The sequence below is a fragment of the Balaenoptera acutorostrata genome, chromosome 14 (genome assembly GCF_949987535.1).
Source record: "Balaenoptera acutorostrata chromosome 14, mBalAcu1.1, whole genome shotgun sequence".
In the NCBI taxonomy this organism is placed as follows: Eukaryota; Metazoa; Chordata; class Mammalia; order Artiodactyla; family Balaenopteridae; genus Balaenoptera; species Balaenoptera acutorostrata.
Window position 1 is genome coordinate 92,167,365 of NC_080077.1, and position 21,960 is coordinate 92,189,324.

The window sequence follows — 21,960 nt, forward strand, 5'->3', positions numbered from 1 at the left end:
CAAGAAACAGGAAACATCTCGAATAAACAACCTAACCTTCAACCTAAAGCAATTAGAGAAAGAAGAACAAGAAAACCCCAAAGTTAGCAGAAGGAAAGAAATCATAAAGATCAGATCAGAAATAAATGAAAAAGAAATGAAGGAAACATTAGCAAAGATCAATAAAACTAAAAGCTGGTTCTTTGAGAAGATAAACAAAATTGATAAACCATTAGCCTGACTCATCAAGAAAAAAAGGGAGAAGACTCAAATCAATAGAATTAGAAATGAAAAAGGAGAAGTAACAACTGACACCGCAGAAATACAAAGGATCATGAGAGATTACTACAAGCAACTCTATGCCAATAAAATGGACAACCTGGAAGAAATGGACAAATTCTTAGAAATGCACAACCTGCCAAGACTGAACCAGGAAGAAATAGAAAATATGAACAGACCAATCACAAGCACTGAAATTGAAACTGTGATTAAAAATCTTCCAACAAACAAAAGCCCAGGACCAGATGGCTTCACAGGCGAATTCTATCAAACATTTAGAGAAGAGCTAACACCTATCCTTCTCAAACTCTTCCAAAATATTGCAGAGGGCGGAACACTCCCCAACTCATTCTACGAGGCCACCATCACCCTGATACCAAAACCAGACAAAGATGTCACAAAGAAAGAAAACTACAGGCCAATATTCCTGATGAACGTAGATGCAAAAATCCTCAAGAAAATACTAGCAAACAGAATCCAACAGCACATTAAAAGGATCATACACCATGATCAAGTGGGGTTTATTCCAGGAATGCAAGATTCTTCAATATACACAAATCAATCAACGTGATACACCATATTAACAAACTGAAGGAGAAAAACCATATGATCATCTCAATAGATGCAGAGAAAGCTTTCGACAAAATTCCACACGCATTTATGATAAAAGCCCTGCAGAAAGTAGGCACAGATGGAAATTTCCTCAACATAATAAAGGCCATATATGACAAACCCACAGCCAACATTGTCCTCAATGGTGAAAAACTGAAACCATTTCCACTAAGATCAGGAGCAAGACAAAGTTGCCCACTCTCACCACTATTATTCAACATAGTTTTGGAAGTGTTAGCCACAGCAATCAGAGAAGAAAAAGAGATAAAAGGAATCCAAATAAGAAAAGAAGAAGTAAAGCTGTCACTGTTTGCAGATGACATGATACTATACATAGAGAATAATAAAGATGCTACCAGAAAACTTCTAGAGCTAATCAATGAATTCGGTAAAGTAGCAGTATACAAAATTAATGCATAGAGGTCTCTTGCATTCCTATACACTAATGATGAAAAATCTGAAAGTGAAATTAAGAAATACTCCCATTTACCATTGCAACAAAAAGAATAAAATACCTAGGAATAAACCTACCTAAGGAGACAAAAGGCTTGTATGCAGAAAATTATAAGACAGTGATGAAAGAAATTAAAGATGATACAAATAGATGGAGAGATATACTGTGTTCTTGGATTGGAAGAATCAACATTGTGAAAATGATGATACTACCCAAAGCAATCTATAGATTCAATGCAATCCTTATCAAACTACCAATGGCATTTTTCACAGAACTAGAACAAAAAATTTCACAATTTGTGTGGAAACACTAAAGACCCCGAATAGCCAAAGCAATCTTGAGAACGAAAAATGGAGCTGGAGGAATCAGCCTCCCTGACTTCAGACTATACTACAAAGCTACAGTAATCAAGACAGTTTGCTACTGGCACAAAAACAGAAACATAGATCAATGGAACAGGATAGAAAGCCCAGAGATAAACCCACGCACATATGGTCAACCTATCTTTGATAACAGAGGCAAGTATATACAGTGGAGTAAAGACCGTCTCTTCAATAAGTGGTGCTGGCAAAACTGGACAGGTACATGTAAAAGTATGAAATTAGAACACTCCCTAACACCATACACAAAAATAAACTCAAAATGGATTAAAGACCTAAATGTAAGGCCAGACACTATCAAACTCTTAGAGGAAAACATAGGCAGAACACTCTATGACACAAATCACAGCAAGATCCTTTTTGACCCAGCTCCTAGAGAAATGGAAATAAAAACAAAAATAAACAAATGGGACCTAATGAAACTTAAAAGCTTTTGCACAGCAAAGGAAACCATAAACAAGACCACAGGACAACCCTCAGAATGGGAGAAAATATTTGCAAATGAAGCAACTGACAAAGGATTAATCTCCAAGATTTACAAGCAGCTCATGCAGCTCAATAACAGAAAAACAAACAACCCAATCCAAATATGGGCAGAAGACATAAATAGACATTTCTCCAAAGAAGATATACCGATTGCCAACAAACACATAAAAGAATGCTCAACATCATTAATCATTATAGAAATGCAAGTCAAAACTACAATGAGATATCATCTCACTCCGGTCAGAATGGCCATCATCAAAAAATCTAGAAACAATACATGCTGGAGAGGGTGTGGAGAAAAGGGAACCCTCTTGCACTGTTGGTGGGAATGTAAATTGATACAGCTGTTATGGAGAACAGTATGGATGTTCCTTAAAAAACTAAAAATAGAAGTACCATATGACCCAGCAATCCCACTCCTGGGCATATACCCTGAGAAAACCATAATTCAAAAAGAGTCATGTACCAAAATGTTCATTGCAGCTCTATTTACAATAGCCAGGACATGGAAGCAACCTAAGTGTCCATCATCGGATGAATGGATAAAGAAGATGTGGCACATATATACAATGGAATATTAGTCATAAAAAAAACGAAATGGAGTTATTTGTAGTGAGGTGGTTGGAGTTAGAATCTGTCATACAGAGTGAAGTAAGTCAGAAAGAGAAAAACAAATACAGTATGCTAACACATATATATGGAATCTTAGGAAAAAAAAAAAAAAAAAAGGACATGAAGAACCTAGTGGCCAGACCGGAATAAAGACACAGACCTACTAGAGAATGGACTTGAGGATATGGGGAGGGGGAAGGGTAAGATGTGACAAAGTGAGAGAGTGGCATGGACATATATACACTACCAAACTTAAAATAGATAGCTAGTGGGAAGCAAGTGCATAGCACAGGGAGATCAGCTCGGTGCTTTCTGACCACCTAGAGGGGTGGGATAAGGAGGGTGGGAGGGAGGAAGATGCAAAAGGGAAGAGATATGGGAACATATGTATATGTATAACTAATTTTTATAAAGCTGAAACTAACACACCATTGTAAAGCAATTATACTCCATTAAAGATGTTAAAAAAAAAAGATTGTGTTTGTTAAATGAATGATTGTTATTGAATAAAATGTAAATCTACATTAATCACTAATTTAATGTAATATTTTTTCTTAAAGGTAATGAGAAGAATTTTGGACAACAGTTTCTTCATTTATTTCTTGTGGAAGGAAAGCCCACAGTTAAATATGGATGTGGAAGTTCTCAAAATATCTTGACTCTTTCTGCTAATTACAGCATTAACAGAAATGCATTGATCCCTATAACAATACGGTAAGTACCCCATAGTAGTTCCTTGAACTATAGTGCTGAGCCTTATTTTTTAAACGTTTTTTACATGTGTAATAGCCACCTAAATACAGAAGGAAAGAAAAACATGTCTCTCTGAAAATTGTTTTCCGAATCGTTTTTTTTTTTTCATTTTAGTGAAATAAACTACAAATTTGATACCATCCATTATCAATCAAATTTTAGACAAAATGAATGAATTTCTCTGAAAATATTTTGAAGCAAATAAATAGATTAAAGAATTGGGTAGTTCAGTTGAAATTAAGATCTAGTTCAATTGTTCAACAAAATATCTATTGAGTGAAAAGAGCACTGCTCTTAGGAAATGGAGGGGGGGAAATGTCATTAGCACAGAACAGAAAAAAGAAAATTCAGTAGAAAAAAATCGCGTATTAAATGGAAATGTGTCTCTGGAGCATATAAAATTTTGGAAGGCAGTCTTGAAATTAATTCATGCTTCAAAATTAGGAAATCCCAAAAAGAGAAATGGCTAAATATGATGATCACATCCCAAGGGCACTACTGAACAAAATTTACATGTAGCAGCCAAGAATTTAAAATTGCTCATCAGTATAGCAATCTAGTGATAATGTTCTCCAAAGTTACTCTTTGTCAGTTAAAAATAACATTTTGTGTCTGACTTTATGTATTAGATGACATTTGGATAAGTTGGTCTGATCATCTGGAATCTTGGCTGACCTATGAAGGTTATATAAATCGAATAATCTTTCCCAGGGTCTGCATCAATCTGAAAATAATATCAAAGAAACTGACCTCAATCTGAAAATGGAAAATACATACAGGCAGGAACAGTATCTTACTCATCTTTAATGTACTTAGTAGGGCATCTGACAGATTCTCATAAATGTCTGAATGAATGAAGAAATGAGAGTGTCTGGGCTGGGAAATTCAGCTGGTTATGACTAGAAGGCAATGAAATTACCCTAAGGTAATGAAATTGTTATTCATAAATTAGGCATACCCTTTTGGAACACTGAGTTATGTACAGAAAAAAACAAACTTTGAGAGCAATGGACTTAACTCCAATTTCAATCATTTCTCTTACAAAGGCATGATGTTGATCACAGAAAAGGAGCCCAATGAGAAGGTGAATAACTTAAAACCAATTTAAAAGGCATTTCTTGATTACCTCATCATTTTAAACAATGTCATCGTTTTATACAAACAGTCTATTACATATGAAGTAATTTCTAATTTTGGTCAAACTTTCTTGAAGGACTGATTTCATGTTTTGCCTTTAACGAAAGAGGACCTAGTCAGGCAGCCCTCAAACAAACCCCTCAAATCCTTAGGTAGCCTCAAGTTGAAAGCATCCTGTAAAAAATTACTGACACTTTTATTAAAACTGAAAGCAAAGGACTTTGGATAAATTTTATCCAAAATTTAGAAAGTGAAATACAACCATCTTTACTGATGCAAAAATGTAATTCTGATTTGTCTTGTCAGCAATATCCTACAAGACCTCAGGGTGACAATAGTTTGCATTAAAGGCTGACCCTAGAACTATATTATATATGATACATTATATTATACATTACATATTATATTACTTAAATTATTTAAATTTATATAATTTTAAAACATTCTATATATTTAAATTATTTAAATTTATATAATTTATATAATTTTAAAACATTATATTAACTTAAATAAATTAGTTAAAATAAATTAATTTTAGAAAAGTTGAGTGCCCACTTGCTCTCTCAATATTTCTTAATTTTTCTAATTTTTCTTTCTGTTTCTTCTGCAGTTTTTTCCCTGTTTTTAATTTTACTTATTCATGTAACAAATTATTTTTAATATTTGTAGTACTATACTAAGCTCCTGGAATTCAATGTTAAGCCAAAACAGACAAAATCCTAATTCTTATATAAAGTTTAGTGAGGCAGATTGCCAAATAGTCACATTAAGGAGGAAATATCAATAATTAAAATTTGAGATGTGTGGGAAATTTTTTAAAAATGGTGCAAGGAAAACAAATTACAAAGTAGCCTGGCTTAGGATAAAGAGTCAAAGGAAGCTCTCTGAAAAATGGGTAGAGGTGATGAACTAGGTAAAAACAAACTAGCAGAAACAGTCAAAGCATTGGTGTAGGAGTTCCAGGCAGTGAAGAGTATGAGGAAAGAGCCTTTGGTGGAAAGGGCCACAGTATATTAAGGGATCCAATAGACCAACTGTGTATGGAACAGAGGAGCAGAGGAGGATGGCTGAGGATTGGAAAGTGAAGACTGAGGGTCCACCAGATGGCAAACACTGTAGGGCCCTATAGCTGGCTTAAAGAGTGATTGAAGGGGACCACTTAGCTGTCTGTTATATGTCCAAATAAGACATATGGTGGCTTGGACTAGGCTGGTGTCATATAGAAATTGACAGATTAAAAAAATAATTAAGCTTGGTGGCCAAGATGGCAAAGTGGGAAAACTCTGAGCTCACCTCCTCCCATGAGCACAGAAAAATTCAGCTAATTACAAAACAACTATTGATCAGAAAGACCAAAAGACTAGCAGAAAAAATCTTCTACAGCTAAAGATTTAAAGAACCACAAGGCAATGGGTTGGAGGGGCTGAGTCACGATATAGTCAACACCCATTCCCATGTGTGGGTGGCCCACAAACAGGAGGATAGTTACAATTGTAGAGGTTATCCCCAAGGAACAAGGGGTCTGAGCCCCACATCAGGCTCCCCAGTCCAGTAGTCCTGCACCAGGAAGATGATCCATAGGAACATTGGCTTTGAAGACCAACAAGGCTTGCATATAAGAGAGCCAGAGAGCTGTGGAAGATATACTCCATTCTTAAAGGTGCAAACAAAATCTCACACACTCCAAGACCCAGGGCAGAAGAAGTGATTTGAGACAAGCCTGGGTCAGACCCACATGCTGATCTTGTAGAGCTTCCTGGAGAGGCAGGAGGAGACTGTTTCTCACCCTGGGGACATAAACACTGGTGGCAGCCATATTAGGGAGCTCGTTCTACCATAAGGACACTGATGCTGGCAAGCACCATTTTGGAATCCTCTCTCTAGCTTATTAGTGCCAGGACCCAGATTGGCCCACCAGATTGGCCCACCAGCCAGCTGGCACCAGTACTAGGATGTTTCAGGCCAAGGAGTTGGCCTGGCAGGGACACAGACCCACCCACAAGCAGGCTGGCTGCCTTAGACCTGCTGAGGCTAGCCTCTCCAGGACCCAAACCCATGCACCAGCAGGCCAACACCAGCTCTGGGACACCATGGACCCCTAAGCCAGTTGCCCTGGGATATGGCCCTATCCCCCAGGGGGCTGACACAAGCTATGGGACACCCCAAACCCCACAGTCACTCATGTTAGGAGCCAGCCTCTCACACCAGCTCTGAAAGAAGTAACAAACAACATCACAAATATACAAAGGATTATAAGAGAGTACTATGAACAATTATACACCAAACAAATGGACAACGTAGAAAAACTGAATAAATTAACAGAAACAAACAATCTCTCACAGTTGAATCAGGAAGAAATAAAAAATATGAACAGACCAATTACTAGTAATTAAATTTAATCACTAATTAAAAACCTCTGACCTTAAATGTAAATGGATTAAATGGTCCCACCAAAAAACACAGACTGGCTGAATGGATACAAAAACAAGACCTGTATATATGCTATCTATAAGAGACCCACTTCAGACTTAGGGACACATACAGACTGAAAGTGAGGGGATGGAAAAAGATATTCCATGCAAATGGAAATCAAAGGAAAGCTGGAGTAGCAATTCTCATATCAGACAAAATAGACTTTAAAATAAAGACTATTACAAGAGACAAAGAAGGACACTACATAATGATCAAGGGATTGATCCAAGAAGAAGATATAACAATTATAAATATTTATGCACCCAACATAGGAGCACCTCAATCCATAAGGCAAATACTAACAGCCATAAAAGGGGAAATTGACAGTAACACAATCATAGTAGGGGACTTTAACACCCCAATTTCACCAATGGACAGATCATCCAAAATGAAAATAAATAAGGAAACACAAGATTTAAATGATACATTAAACAAGATGGACTTAATTGATATTTATAGGACATTCCACCCAAAAACAACAGACTACACATTTTTCTCAAGTGCTCATGGAATATTCTCCAGGATAGATCATATCTTGGGTGACAAATCAAGCCTTGGTAAACTTAAGAAAATTGAAATTGTATCAAGTATCTTATCCGACCACAATGCTATGAGACTAGATATCAATTACAGGAAAAGATCTGTAAAAAATACAAACACATGGAGGCTAAACAATACACTACTTAATAACGAAGTGATCACTGAAGAAATCAAAGGGGAAATCAAAAAATACCTAGAAACAAATGAGACACGACGACCCAAAACCTATGGGATGCAGCAAAAGCAGTTCTAAGAAGAAAGTTTATACCAATACAAGCATACCTCAGAAACAGGAAACATCTCAAACAAGCAACCTAACCTTGCATCTAAAGCAATTAGAGAAGGAAGAACACAAAAAACCCAAAGTTAGCAGAAGGAAAGAAATCATAAAGATCAGATCTGAAATGAAGGAAACAATAGCAAAGATCAATAAAACTAAAAGCTGGTTCTTTGAGAAGATAAACAAAATTGATAAACCATTAGCCAGACTCATCAAGAAAAAAAGAGAGAAGACTCAAATCAATAGAATTAGAAATGAAAAAGGAGAAGTAACAACTGACACTGCAGAAATACAAAGGATCATGAGAGATTACTACAAGCAACTCTATGCCAATAAAATGGACAACCTGGAAGAAATGGACAAATTCTTAGAAATGCACAACCTGCCAAGACTGAACCAGGAAGAAATAGAAAATATGAACAGACCAATCACAAGCACTGAAATTGAAACTGTGATTAAAAATCTTCCAACAAACAAAAGCCCAGGACCAGATGGCTTCACAGGCGAATTCTATCAAACATTTAGAGAAGAGCTAACACCTATCCTTCTCAAACTCTTCCAAAATATTGCAGAGGGCGGAACACTCCCCAACTCATTCTACGAGGCCACCATCACCCTGATACCAAAACCAGACAAAGATGTCACAAAGAAAGAAAACTACAGGCCAATATTCCTGATGAACGTAGATGCAAAAATCCTCAAGAAAATACTAGCAAACAGAATCCAACAGCACATTAAAAGGATCATACACCATGATCAAGTGGGGTTTATTCCAGGAATGCAAGGATTCTTCAATATACACAAATCAATCAATGTGATACACCATATTAACAAACTGAAGGAGAAAAACCATATGATCATCTCAATAGATGCAGAGAAAGCTTTTGACAAAATTCAACACCCACTTATGATAAAAGCCCTGCAGAAAGTAGGCATAGATGGAATTTTCCTCAACATAATAAAGGCCATATATGACAAACCCACAGCCAACATCATCCTCAATGGTGAAAAACTGAAACCATTTCCACTAAGATCAGGAACAAGACAAGGTTGCCCACTCTCACCACTATTACTCAACATAGTTTTGGAAGTGTTAGCCACAGCAATCAGAGAAGAAAAAGAAATAAAAGCAATCCAAATTGGAAAAGAAGAAGTAAAGCTGTCACTCTTTGCAGATGACATGATACTATACATAGACAATAATAAAGATGCTACCAGAAAACTTCTAGAGCTAATCAATGAATTTGGTAAAGTAGCAGGACACAAAATTAATGCATAGATATCTCTTGCATTCCTATACACTAATGATGAAAAATCCGAGAGTGAAATTAAGAAAACACTCCCATTTACCACTGCAACAAAAAGAATAAAATATCTAGGAATAAACCTACCTAAGGAGACAAAAGACCTGTATGCAGCAAATTATAAGACACTGATGAAAGAAATTAAAGATGATACAAATAGAGAGAGAGATATACCATGTTCTTGGATTGGAAGAATCAACATTGTGAAAATGACTCTACTACCCAAAGCAATCTACAGATTCAATGTAATCCTTATCAAACTACCACTGGCATTTTCACAGAACTAGAAAAAAAAATTTCACAATTTGTATGGAAACACAAAAGACCCCAAATAGCCAAAGCAATCTTGAGAACGAGAAATGGAGCTGGGGGAATCAGGCTCACTGACTTCAGACTATACTACAAAGCTACAGTAATCAAGACAGTTTGGTACTGGCACAAAAACAGAAACATAGATCAATGGAACAGGATAGAAAGCCCAGAGATAAACCCACGCACATATGGTCATCTTATCTTTGATAAAGGAGGGAAGCATATACAGTGGAGAAAAGACAGTCTCTTCAGTAAGTGGTGCTGGGAAAACTGGACAGATACATGTAAAAGTATGAAATTAGAACACTCCCTGACACCATGCACAAAAACAAACTCAAAATGGATTAAAGACCTAAGTGTAAGGCCAGACACTATCAAACTCTTAGAGGAAAACATAGGCAGAACACTCTATGACATAAATCACAGCAAGATTCTTTTTGATCCAGCTCCTAGAGAAATGGAAATAAAAACACAAATAAACAAATGGGACGGAATGAAACTTAAAAGCTTTTGCACAGTAAAGGAAACCATAAACAAGACCAAAAGACAACCCTTAGAATGGGACAGAATATTTGCAAATGAAGCAAGTGACAAAGGATTAATCTCCAAGATCTACAAGCAGCTCATGCAGCTCAATAACAGAAAAACAAGCAACCCAATCCAAAAACGGGCAGAAGACATAAATAAACATTTCTCCAAAGAAGATATACAGATTGCCAACAGACACATGAAAGAATGCTCAACATCATTAATCATTAGAGAAATGCAAATCAAAACTACAATGAGATATCATCTCACACCGGTCAGAATGGCCATCATCAAAAAATCTAGAAACAATACATGCTGGAGAGGGTGTGGAGAAAAGGGAACCCTCTTGCACTGTTGGTGGGAATGTAAATTGATACAGCTGTTATGGAGAACAGTATGGATGTTCCTTAAAAAACTAAAAATAGAAGTACCATACGACCCAGCAATCCCACTCCTGGGCATATACCCTGAGAAAACCATAATTCAAAAAGAGTCATGTACCAAAATGTTCATTGCAGCTCTATTTACAATAGCCAGGACATGGTAGCAACCTAAGTGTCTATCAACAGATGAATGGATAAAGAAGATGTGGCACATATATACAATGGAATATTACTCAGCCATAAAAAGAAATGAAATGGAGTTATTTGTAGTGAGGTGGATGGAGTTAGAGTCTGTCATACAGAGTGAAGTAAGTCAGAAAGAGAAAAACAAATGCAGTATGCTAACACATATATATGGAAAGTAAAGAATAAAAAAAAAGGTCATGAAGAACCTAGTGGCAAGATTGGAATAAAGACACAGACCTACTAGAGAATGGACTTGAGGATTTGGGGAGGGGGAAGGGTAAGATGTGACAAAGTGAGAGAGTGGCATGGACATATATACACTACCAAACATAAAATAGATAGCTAGTGAGAAGCAGCCGCAGATCTGCTCTGTGCTTTGTGACCACATAGAGGGGTGGGATAGGGAGGGTGGGGGGGGGGGGAGGGAGATGCAAGAGGGAAGAGATATGGGAACATATGTATATGTATAACTGATTCACTTTGTTATAAAGCAGATACTAACACACCATTGTAAAGCAATTGTACTCCAATAAAGATGTTTAAAAAAAGTAAATACATAAAAGTAAAGAAATACCAAGAAACCCATGATCAAATCTTTGTTTCTTCTAGGCACTCAGTAAATAGTAATTAAATTTCATTGTAATTGAATTGAAATAATCTTAATGGCATGTCATTAAGTGCCTCAGATTAAGTTCTATATTTATCACTGTGTCCCTGTGTCCGTTTAATCCTGGGTCTGCTCTCAGAGATTTAGAAATATTATGACCCAAGGATCATTCTCTTCACTCTCCCTTCCTACCGCATATTACCTTTATTTGAATGGAAATGCATACTTGTAGTAACAACTCCTCCTTACTTTCAGCAGACCAAATGTTACCCTGACCCCATTTAATTAAAGATAATTTTGAGATAATATAAAATTTCCCTTTATCCCAAACATAGTTGGTAGCTCTTAAAGTCCTATGATGATGGTCCCATGACCATGGGGGGAAATGGATTATATTAATATTTCAATTAAACATTTCCACTGAACTTTAGAATCTAATAATACCATTAGAGTTATACCTAGTTCCTTGTTAAAAATTTTAAAATATTTATCATCCTGTTTTAAAAATTACTTTTGTTTCCAAGAGAGAGTAGGGCCAAATAAAGATAAAAAAAAAAAAAAAAAAGAAAAACCTCCCAACAAACCGGAGTCCAGGACTAGACAGCTTCACAGGTAAATTCTGCCAAACATTTAAAGAAGGTTTAATGCCTATCCTCAACTTCTTCCAAAAAATTGAAGAAGGAAGAATGTTTCCAAACTCATTATACAAGGCCAGCATCACCCTGATACCAAAATCAGACAAAGACAACACAAAAAACAAAATTACAAGCCAATATCACTGATGAAAATAGACGAAAAATCCTCAACAAAATACTAGGAAACCAAATTCAACAGTATATTAAAAGGACCATATACCACAATCAAGTGGGATATATTCCAAAGATATAAGAATGGTTCAGTACTTGCAAATTAGTCAATGTGATGCACCACATTAACAAATTGAAGGTTAAAATTATATGATCATCTTAATAAATGCAGAAAAAGTTTTTGACAAAATTATACATCTATTTGTGATAAAATTCTCAACAAGGTAGGTATAGAGGGACTATACCTCGATATCATAAAAGCCATATATGACAAATCCACAGCTAACATTATACTCAATGGTGAAAAGCTGAAAGCATTTCCTCTAAGATCAAGACAAAGACAAGAATGCCCACTCTCACCACTTTTATTCAACATAGTATTGGAAGTTCTAGCCAGAGCAATCAGACAAGAAAAATAAATAAAAGCAATCCAAATTAGAAACAAAGAATTAAAACTGTCACTGTTTGCAGATGGCATGATACTATAAATAGAAAATCCTAAAGACACCACCAAAAAACCAACTAGAACCCATCAACGAATTATGTAAAGTTGCAGGATACAAAATTAATACACAGAAATCTGTTGCACTTCTATACACTAATAAAAAACTACAGAAAGAGAAATTAAGAAACAATCACACAAACAATCGTACGAAGAAGGATAAAATACCTAAAAATAAATCTAACTAAGGAGATAAAAGAACTGTACCTGGAAAACTACATGACACTGATGAAAGAAATTGAAGATGATACAAACAGATGGAAAGATACACTGTGTCCATGGGTTGGAAGAATTAATATTGTTAAAATCACAATACTACCCAAGGCAATCTAAAGGTTCAATGCATTTCCTGTCAAAACACCAATGGCAGTGCATATAAATCCATGCCACTCTCTCACTTCATCCCAGCTTCCCCTTCCCCTTCCCTATGTCTTCAAGTCCATTCTCTATGTCTGTGTCTTTATTCCTCTCCTGCCCCTACGTTCTTCAGAACCATTTTTTTTTTTTTTTTAGATTCCATATATATGTGATAGGGAGGGTGGGAGGGAGACACAAGAGGGAGGAGATATGGGGATATATGTATATGTATAGGTGATTCACTTTGTTATAAAGCAGAAATTAACACACCATTGTAAAACAATTATACTCCAATAAAGATGTTTAAAAAAAGAGTTAACTCCTTAAATGCATTAAAAATAATGGCATTTATCATAGAACTAGAACAAAGAACTCTAAAATGTGTGTGGAAACATGAAAGACTCCAAATAGCCAAAAAAATCTTGAGAATAAAGAATAAAGCTGGAAGTATCATACTGCATGATTTCAAACTTGTAGTAACAAAGCTACTAAAATCAAAACAGTATGGTGTTGGCACCAAAAAAAACCAAAAAACAAGAAACCAAAATCAATGGAACAGAATAGAGAGCCCAGAAATTAACCCAGGCTTACCTGGTTATTTAATCTACAACAAAAGAGACAAAAACACGCAACAAGGAAAAGAACCTCCCTTTAATAAATGGTGTTGGGAAAACTGGACAGCTACAGGCAAAAGAATCAAACTAGACTACTCTTTCACACCATATACAAAAATATATCCAAAATGGATAAGACCTAAAACTATAAAACGGCTAAAAAAACATAAGCAGTACACTCGTTGACATAGGTCTCAGTAATAATTTTTTTTAGGTTAGGTATCCTCAGGCAAAGGAAACAAAAGCAAAAATAAATAAATGAGACTGCATTAAACTAAAATGTTTTTACACAATGAAGGAGATTATCAACAAAATGAAAAGGCCACCGACTGAATAGGAAAAAATATTTGCAAATGATGTATCCAATAAGGGGTTAATATCCAAAATATATAAAGAACTTATAAAACTCAACATCAAGAAAACAAGCAATCTGATTAAAAAATGGGCAGAGTATCTGAATAGACATTTTTCCAAAGCAAACATACAGATGGCCAACAATCACGTGAAAAGATGCTAAACGTCACTAATCCTCAGGAATTTGCAAACCAAAACCACAATGAGATATCATCCCACACCTGTCAGAATGGCTATTATCAAAAAGACAACAAATATCACACACACACACACACACACACACACACACACACACACGCACATACACACAATGGAATAGTACTCAGCCATAAAAAAAAAGAATGAAATTCTGCCATTTGCAGCAACACACTTGGGCCTACAGGGTATTATGCTAAGTGAAATAAGACAGACAGGGAAAGACAAACACTGTATGATTTCACTTATATGTGGAATCTACAAAACAAAACAAATGAGCAAACATAACAAAATCGAATCAGAGTCATAGATACAGAGAACAAACAGTAGGTTGCCAGAAGGAAGAAGGGTGGGGGTAGGATAGAAATAGGTGAGGGAGATTAAGAGGTACAAACTTCAAGTTGCAAAATAAATGACTCATGAGTATGAAATGTACAGTGTGGGGAATATAGTCAATAATTTGTGGTTTCCAGAGGCAAGGTATGGGGGAGGGGAATTGGATGAAGGCAGTCAAAAGGTACAAACTTTCAGTTGTAAGATAAATAAATACTAGGGAAGTAATGTACAGCATGATAAATATGATTAGCACTGCTGTATGTTATATATGAAAGTTGTTAAGAGATTAAATCCTGAGTTCTCATCACAAAGAAAAATTTTTTCAATTTATTTAATTTTGTATCTATACAAGATGATGAATGTTCACTAAACTTATTGAGATAATCATTTCATATTGTATGTAAGTCAAATCATTATGCTGTACACCTTAAACTCATACAGTGTTGTGTGCCGGTTAGATTTCAATGAACCTGAAAAAAAAAAAAAAAAAACTAATTAGGAGTAAAATTGACTGATTAATACCAGAAGTGAAAGGAGAGGTATCAAAAATGAATACTCATCTTCTGATGTGCAACTAGATAGATTTTAGCAAACAATGCAAGGAAAGCATTTTTCATAGAGAAGATTGCGAATGAGTTCAGGCTTGAGCATTGATGAGATTAGGTGCCTTCGGTACATCAAAGTGGAGTTTTCAAGTTGAATCTATGGATGTAACACTCAGAAGAGAGGTCTGGATGGGAAATATAATTTATGAGTCATCAGCATGCAGGTGGTAATTGAAACCATGAGTATGGATGAGCGTATAGGGTGAGTTGAAAAAATTGCCTGGTACTGAGTGTTGAGGAGCTGACATTCGATGACTGAGTAGAGGAATATGACATTATAAAAAGTATGAGAAGGAGTAACCAGAGGAGTAGGAGGCAAACAAAAGAAGTGGGGTCAGGGAAAGCAGAGGAAAGGTTTATCAAATGCTCTGATAGTCCATTGGACGGTCCACATGATTCCATGCCCTGAAGGCATCATTCCAGGAGGATAAGTAAGAAGCCAGATTGGAGGAAATTGAAATAACCAGTGTAGACAACTTTCAAGAATTTTACTGTGAAATGTAAAAAGAGGTAAGGTGAGATCTAGAGAGAGGTGAGGGGTCAAGAGGAAAAAAATGTAAGATTAAAGAGACTTAAGCATGTTTAATTGTCGATTGGAATCATTAGTTGAGTGTAACGTGTTAATACACAGAAAAATAAGTAGTTGAGAACAGCAAGTCCCTTAGAAGTTTGGAGTCAGGAGATACAATACACATGAGTAAAGATTCCTGGCAGAGGGGAGAGAAAATGGAGAAAGACTTAGACATTGAGGCTTCTGATTTCCATCTTCCCGTAAATACTTTGGCCTGTGACTGCCTTGCTTTACCTCCATTTATCTAGTTGTATTTGTTCATGTCTCCTCACTGTCTTGTGTGCTCCACTCTTATCTCTCCATCCTTAACCAGGCATAATTTGGAATTAAAATTTTAAATTCTCACTAACAGAACTCTTTCTATGCAAAATCAGAACAGACATCTCCCTAAAAAGCATGGGAATTAGGTTCCTTTTTCATAATATGAATGTTGATGGAATTTTTATTCCATATTTAAGGGTTCTTGACAATAAAATACCATAGCATAATTGATAAGAACTTATTTTCAAAACTTAATGGAATGAGCTCTAAGGTAAACATGTAAAAGATGGCTTTGATTTTTATTTTGTTATGTCAGTACTTCCTCCTACTAAATCTGCATTATAGGAGATGAAAGGATATGGCAGGGTAGAACAAACTTGAATAAGCCACCTGTAGTGATTGAAGTCAATTCAGTATCAAGATAGAAGTTCTTCTTAAATGAAATGGAGCAGAGATCACAGTTCTAGAGATACATTGTAATTCATACTCATGCACAGTTTTTCTTTCATTTCAACAAATTTTGAAAGGGATCACATAGAGAGAATATTGGTTTTCACAAGGGTTATTCTCCATTGGGGAAGTTCAGAAAAATTGTCTTACTATATATATTTTTACTAAAGTTTCTAAAGTTTAAATTTTTCTAGTACCTTTTGTGTCTGTCATATACAAAAGCTAACGCGTTATTCATTACTTTTTTTCCCTAAAGAACCCCTATGTCCTTTCCTCTAGGGAATTTACTGTGTTATCTGCATGTTTTAAAGCCACATAGCCTCTTCTACCTTCCTTAGTTCCCGCCATCCCAAACGCCTGACAACATTCTCTCAAAGATTTATCTAGAGGTATAAAGTCATCTGTGTATATCTAAGGCACACTCTAATATCTAATAATTCATTTTGGTTAACACACTTTTAGGGTAGCCAAAGCCAAGTGGATGTTGGCCAAGAATTGCATGACTGCCAGAACTACATATCCCTGTCAGCCACGTCTTAGTATAGCAGGTCAGTGTAAAGGAATTCATGCTTGGTTTAAGACCAATTGAACAGAGGCTGGAAAAGTTTCTGTAGTTGGATAGCAATAACTTCAGTACTTGTGAAAATTCAAACAAACAACAAGTAAAACCATTGCAAGCATTTTCATCACATTACTCTCCTAGATATTTGGTACAGAAAACAAAGTAAATTAATAAAAACTGCTGATGAGTTTTATAAATGGACTGATTTTTACCTCTTGTTTGATCTTATTAATTTCTATGAGATAAAAACCTCATACAGATAGATGTGTATCTGTGTGTGTGTGTGTGTGTGTGTGTGTGTGTGTGTGTGTGTGTATCTGGGCAAATTACTTTTTATTTATTTTATTAGCTCATTTCCCACAGTTGTTTGATCAAGAAAGTAGATAAAAAATTTATTATAATGCAAAACCAACGTTAACCTCAAAAGAATGGGAAGTAAAAAGGATTCTGAGTAGGATTGATTTCAGCTATATCAAATGAAGAGATTTACTAGCATATAATTTATGAAAAATAAGAAAGGAACAAACAACAACTTCTCATAATACCAGTATTTAATCATCAAACGCCTTTCAGACAACTTTGCTCAAAATCAGACTGCAGTGCTTTGCCATTTTCCCACATAAATTTTCTGTGTTATAACTCAGCTGGTATTGACCTCTAACTCCATATAGAGAATGAGCAGAGGACCACCCAAGTTCATGTAAGAAGAAAGAATATTCATAATGTATTGTCAACTATAATTTTGAGAATAACTCAAAATGTCCTTTATGTTTCTGATTTTCTAAAATATGCAAAACTTTTTCACATGTTTCTGATAGTTAATATTATACAAACTAAGGATTGCATGCCTTTAGTCTTAGAGCCAAGAAACTATGAAATAGTGAGAACCTTCACTTCTTGAAACAGATGGTGACTGTTGAACTGTGCTAAATCTATAAGATATTAGATTTATTGATAAACATTGCCATGTCTATATGGAAAGTTTGGTAAGCTTTTTATCTTAAAAAGGTCAAACTTCATCACTTCAATATTAATTTCTTTATCTTTTCCATCAACTCCTCCGTATGGTATTTCTTAGAGGAAATATAGAAAAACTGGAACTTAATATGGGAAATACACCATAATACTTTATTATTATATTACATTAAGTACATGAATACATAAACTTAAACTTTGCTTTTGCTCTTTTATCCATACATAACACATTAATCATACATAATATGTCCATCCATATGTAACATACATCAATACAAGCTGGACAGCAAGTTATAATGCAGTTTATTTGTATTTAATTGTGAAAATCGACTGTAAAATGAAAATTTCTTCCATTAAGTACGTTTAAGAAAATCTTTAAAGAATGTCTGTGAGTCTAGGAGTTGGTGAAAGAGGATTAAGATCATTGCATAGACTCTTCTGTTAACATTCGCATGTATCTTGAGAAACAAGGATGTTAAGTATTAGTTTGGTCCTTGGTGATGCAAAAAGAGAGCTTTCTAAGCAACGATATCATAATTTGAATGTGAGCCTGAGTCTTCACAGTATGTTCACTGAATGTGTCAGTAGATTTGACTAGTCTATATAAATTTAGTTTAATATAAAAAATTTCAAGTGATTGTTTGACTATGTAATCAGGTTTGTTCTTCTTAATTGTACAATTCAGTTCAAATTATCCAAATGAAATGGCTATTAGCAAAGTTACAACAGTGAAGACTCAGGCCCACAACTCATCTTTGGTGTGTCAAGATACCAAGACAGACCAGGGAACTGGTTGACCCTCAAGTCCTGATAGCAGCGCAAAGGCTCCACAGAGGAGGAATGGAGATGCAGTTGGCAAGTACATCTATAACACGGAGTAGGAAATGGACTGAATTTTGAAGAAAGATTAGGAATTTACCAGGGGGGCAGCAGATGGAAAAGGATCAACAATGACATCACAGTGTAGAGTAACACTGTCGCTCATGTGGAAATTGTATGGAGATGAGGTATAATGAGGACATAAAGTTCAAGGTGCCAGGATGTTTACCTCTTCGGCAAATTGTCATCAAACATCGTAATTTCCAATGCAGAGAATCACAATAAATTAAAATAAAACGCAGGAAATTCTTTTGAGGATTAGCAATGTACACTGAGGAAGGCTTCACACTCTCTTCATCCTTTACTGTCAGTGGTAGATTTCTCCGACTGTCAGAAAAGGTTACTGAAGAAGTTTGAATTACTCTTGTGTGGTGGCAGACTGTACAGCAAAATAGACTTCAAGCCCTAAAAGCCTTCCGCCTGTGTAATTCTAAAATGTGTCTTCTCTATCATTGTTAGGACAAGATTATATAAGAAAGTAAGAGGAAGCAAATGAAGACTTAGGGACAAACTGAATATAGGAATTTAGGCAGAAAAGCAATAATTAATAGTGTAAGAAAACACTTTGCTACATAGGGCAGTTAACTATAAGGATTTAACATGTTGAAAAACAAGATTCATGAGGAAATGTTGAGGGATTGTTTGTCATTAAGTGAAGGAGCTGTGATTAAAGATATGGATTCATACTGCACCTGTTTTCCAACCCACATCTGTGGGTCCCGTGCTCTAATTGGCACCTATCACCGTGGTTAAGAGAGTATTTGATTACTGCCTTAAAACAACTACCAGGAAACATATTTTACCTTGAAAATTCTTTAAATCCTATTCGTAGTGGTAGGACTCAATTTTTAACAACATATTTATCTTAATTAACTTCTTTAAAACAATTCTCACAGAGTGGACTAAAAAATATAGACAATCTTATTTATTTTTAAAAATGGCCAGCCACCTAGCTTCCTAATACAGCTAAAGAAAACTACACCAGCTTCCTCCTCAACAAATTGCCCATGACTTCATCAACACACTAAATAAAAGAAGATATATACTGAGATAAAATGTTTCACAATTTAAAACCTGTGAATTCTGTTCCACCAAACACAGACTCATTTAAGTTTGTATTAGTTTAAGACTTTTGAAGAGATTTACTAAAATTTTTAAATCGAAAGCTGGTTTCATAGCTAGGCACTGGTACTGGAGCCAAAGTGTTTCAACTCTATAAATATAGCACAATGACTCAATATTTCTTCAGATAATTTATTCTAGTGCCATCATGAGACACAGTAAATTCCTGTTTTACGGTATTTGATACCAGATTCCATCCTGGTCCCTCCTACTTTTTTTTTTTTAACAACTTTATTGCAGTATAATTGCTTTACAATTGTGTGTCAGTTTCTGCTTTATAACAAAGTGAATCAGTTATACATATACATACATCCCCATATCTCTCCCCTCTTGCATCTCCCTCCCTCCCAGCCATCTCGTCAGAAAGCACCGAGCTGACCTCCCTGTGCTATGCGGCTGCTTCCCACTAGCTACCTATTTTACGTTTGGTAGTGTATATATGTCCATGCCACTCTCTCACTTTGTCCCAGGTTACCCTTCCCAATACCCATATCCTCAAGTCCATTCTCTAGTAGGTCTGCGTTTTTATTCCCATCTTGCCCCTACGTTCTTCATGACCATTTTTTTTCTTTTTTAGATTCCATATATATGTGTTAGCATACGGTATTTGTTTTTCTCTTTCTGACTTACTTCACTCTGTATGACAGACTCTAGGTCCATCCACCTCACTACAAATAACTCAGTTTCCTTTCTATTTATGGCTGAGTAATATTCCATTGTATATATGTGCCACATCTTCTTTATCCATTCATCTGTCGGTGGACACATAGGTTGCTTCCATGTCCTGGCTATTGTAAATAGTGCTGGAATGAACATTGTGGTACATGACTCTTTTTGAATTATGGTTTTCTCAGGATATATGTCCAATAGTGGGATTGCTGGGCAGTATGGTAGTTCTATTTTTAGTTTTTTAAGGAACCTCCATACTGTTCTCCATAGTAGCTGTATCAGTTTACATTCCCACCAACAGTGCAACAGGGTTCCCTTTTCTCCACACCTTCTCCAGCATTTATTTTTGGTAGATTCTTGATGATGGCCATTCTGACCTGTGTGAGATGATATCTCATTGTAGTTTTGATTTGCATTTCTCTAATGATTAATGATGTTGAAAATCCTTTCATGTGTTTGTTGGCAATCTGTATATCCTCTTTGGAGAAATGTCTATTTAGGTCTTCTGCCCATTTTTGAATTGGGTTGTTTATTTTTTTGATATTGAGCTGCATGAGCTGCTTGTAAAGTTTGGAGATTAATCCTTTGTCAGTTGCTTCATTTGCAAACATTTTCTCCCATACTGAGGGTTGTCTTTTCGTCTTGTTTATGGTTTCCTTTGCTGTGCAAAAGCTTTTAAGTTTCATTAGGTCCCATTTGTTTATTATTTTTTTTTATTTCCATTACTCTAGGAGGTGGGAAAAAAGGATCTTGCTGTGATTTATGTCAAAGAGTGTTCTGCCTATGTTTTCCTCTAAGAGTTTGATGGTGTCTGGACTTACATTTAGGTCTTTAATCCATTATGAGATTATTTTTGTGTATGGTGTTAGGGAGTGTTCTAATTTCATTCTTTTACATGTAGCTGTCCAGTTTTCCCATCACCACTTATTGAAGAGGCTCTCTTTTCTCCACTGTATATTCATGGCTCCATTATCAAAGATAAAGTGACCGTATGTGCCTGGGTTTATCTCTGGGCTTTCTATCCTGTTCCATTGATCTTTATTTCTGTTTTTGTGCCAGTAGCAAACTGGTTTGATTACTGTAGCTTTGTAGTATAGTCTGAAGTCAGGGAGCCTGATTCCTCCAGGTCCATTTTTCTTTCTCAAGACTGCTTTGGTTATTTGGGGTCTCTTGTGTTTCCACACAAATTGTGAAATTTTTTGTTCTAGTTCTGTGAAAACTGCCAGTGGTAGTTTGATAGGGATTGCATTGGATCTGTAGATTGCTTTGGGTAGTACAGTCATTTTCACAATGTTGATCCTTCCAATCCAAGAACATGTTATATCTCTCCATCTATTTATATCATTTTTAATTCCTTTCATCAGTGTCTTATGATTTTCTGCATACAGTTCTTTTGTC

General features: G+C 35.7%; 1 protein-coding gene across 2 annotated transcripts in view; it reads left to right on the forward strand.

Annotated features, from left to right (window-relative positions):
• EYS (eyes shut homolog) overlaps nt 1–21,960 on the forward strand; it is a 1,775,980-nt gene that overhangs the window by 1,415,707 nt on the left and 338,313 nt on the right. For both annotated transcript variants that reach the window (XM_057527983.1, XM_057527984.1), the window contains exon 31: nt 3,363–3,516. In XM_057527983.1, the coding sequence (XP_057383966.1) occupies nt 3,363–3,516 (154 nt within the window). The remainder of the gene's footprint in view (nt 1–3,362; nt 3,517–21,960) is intronic.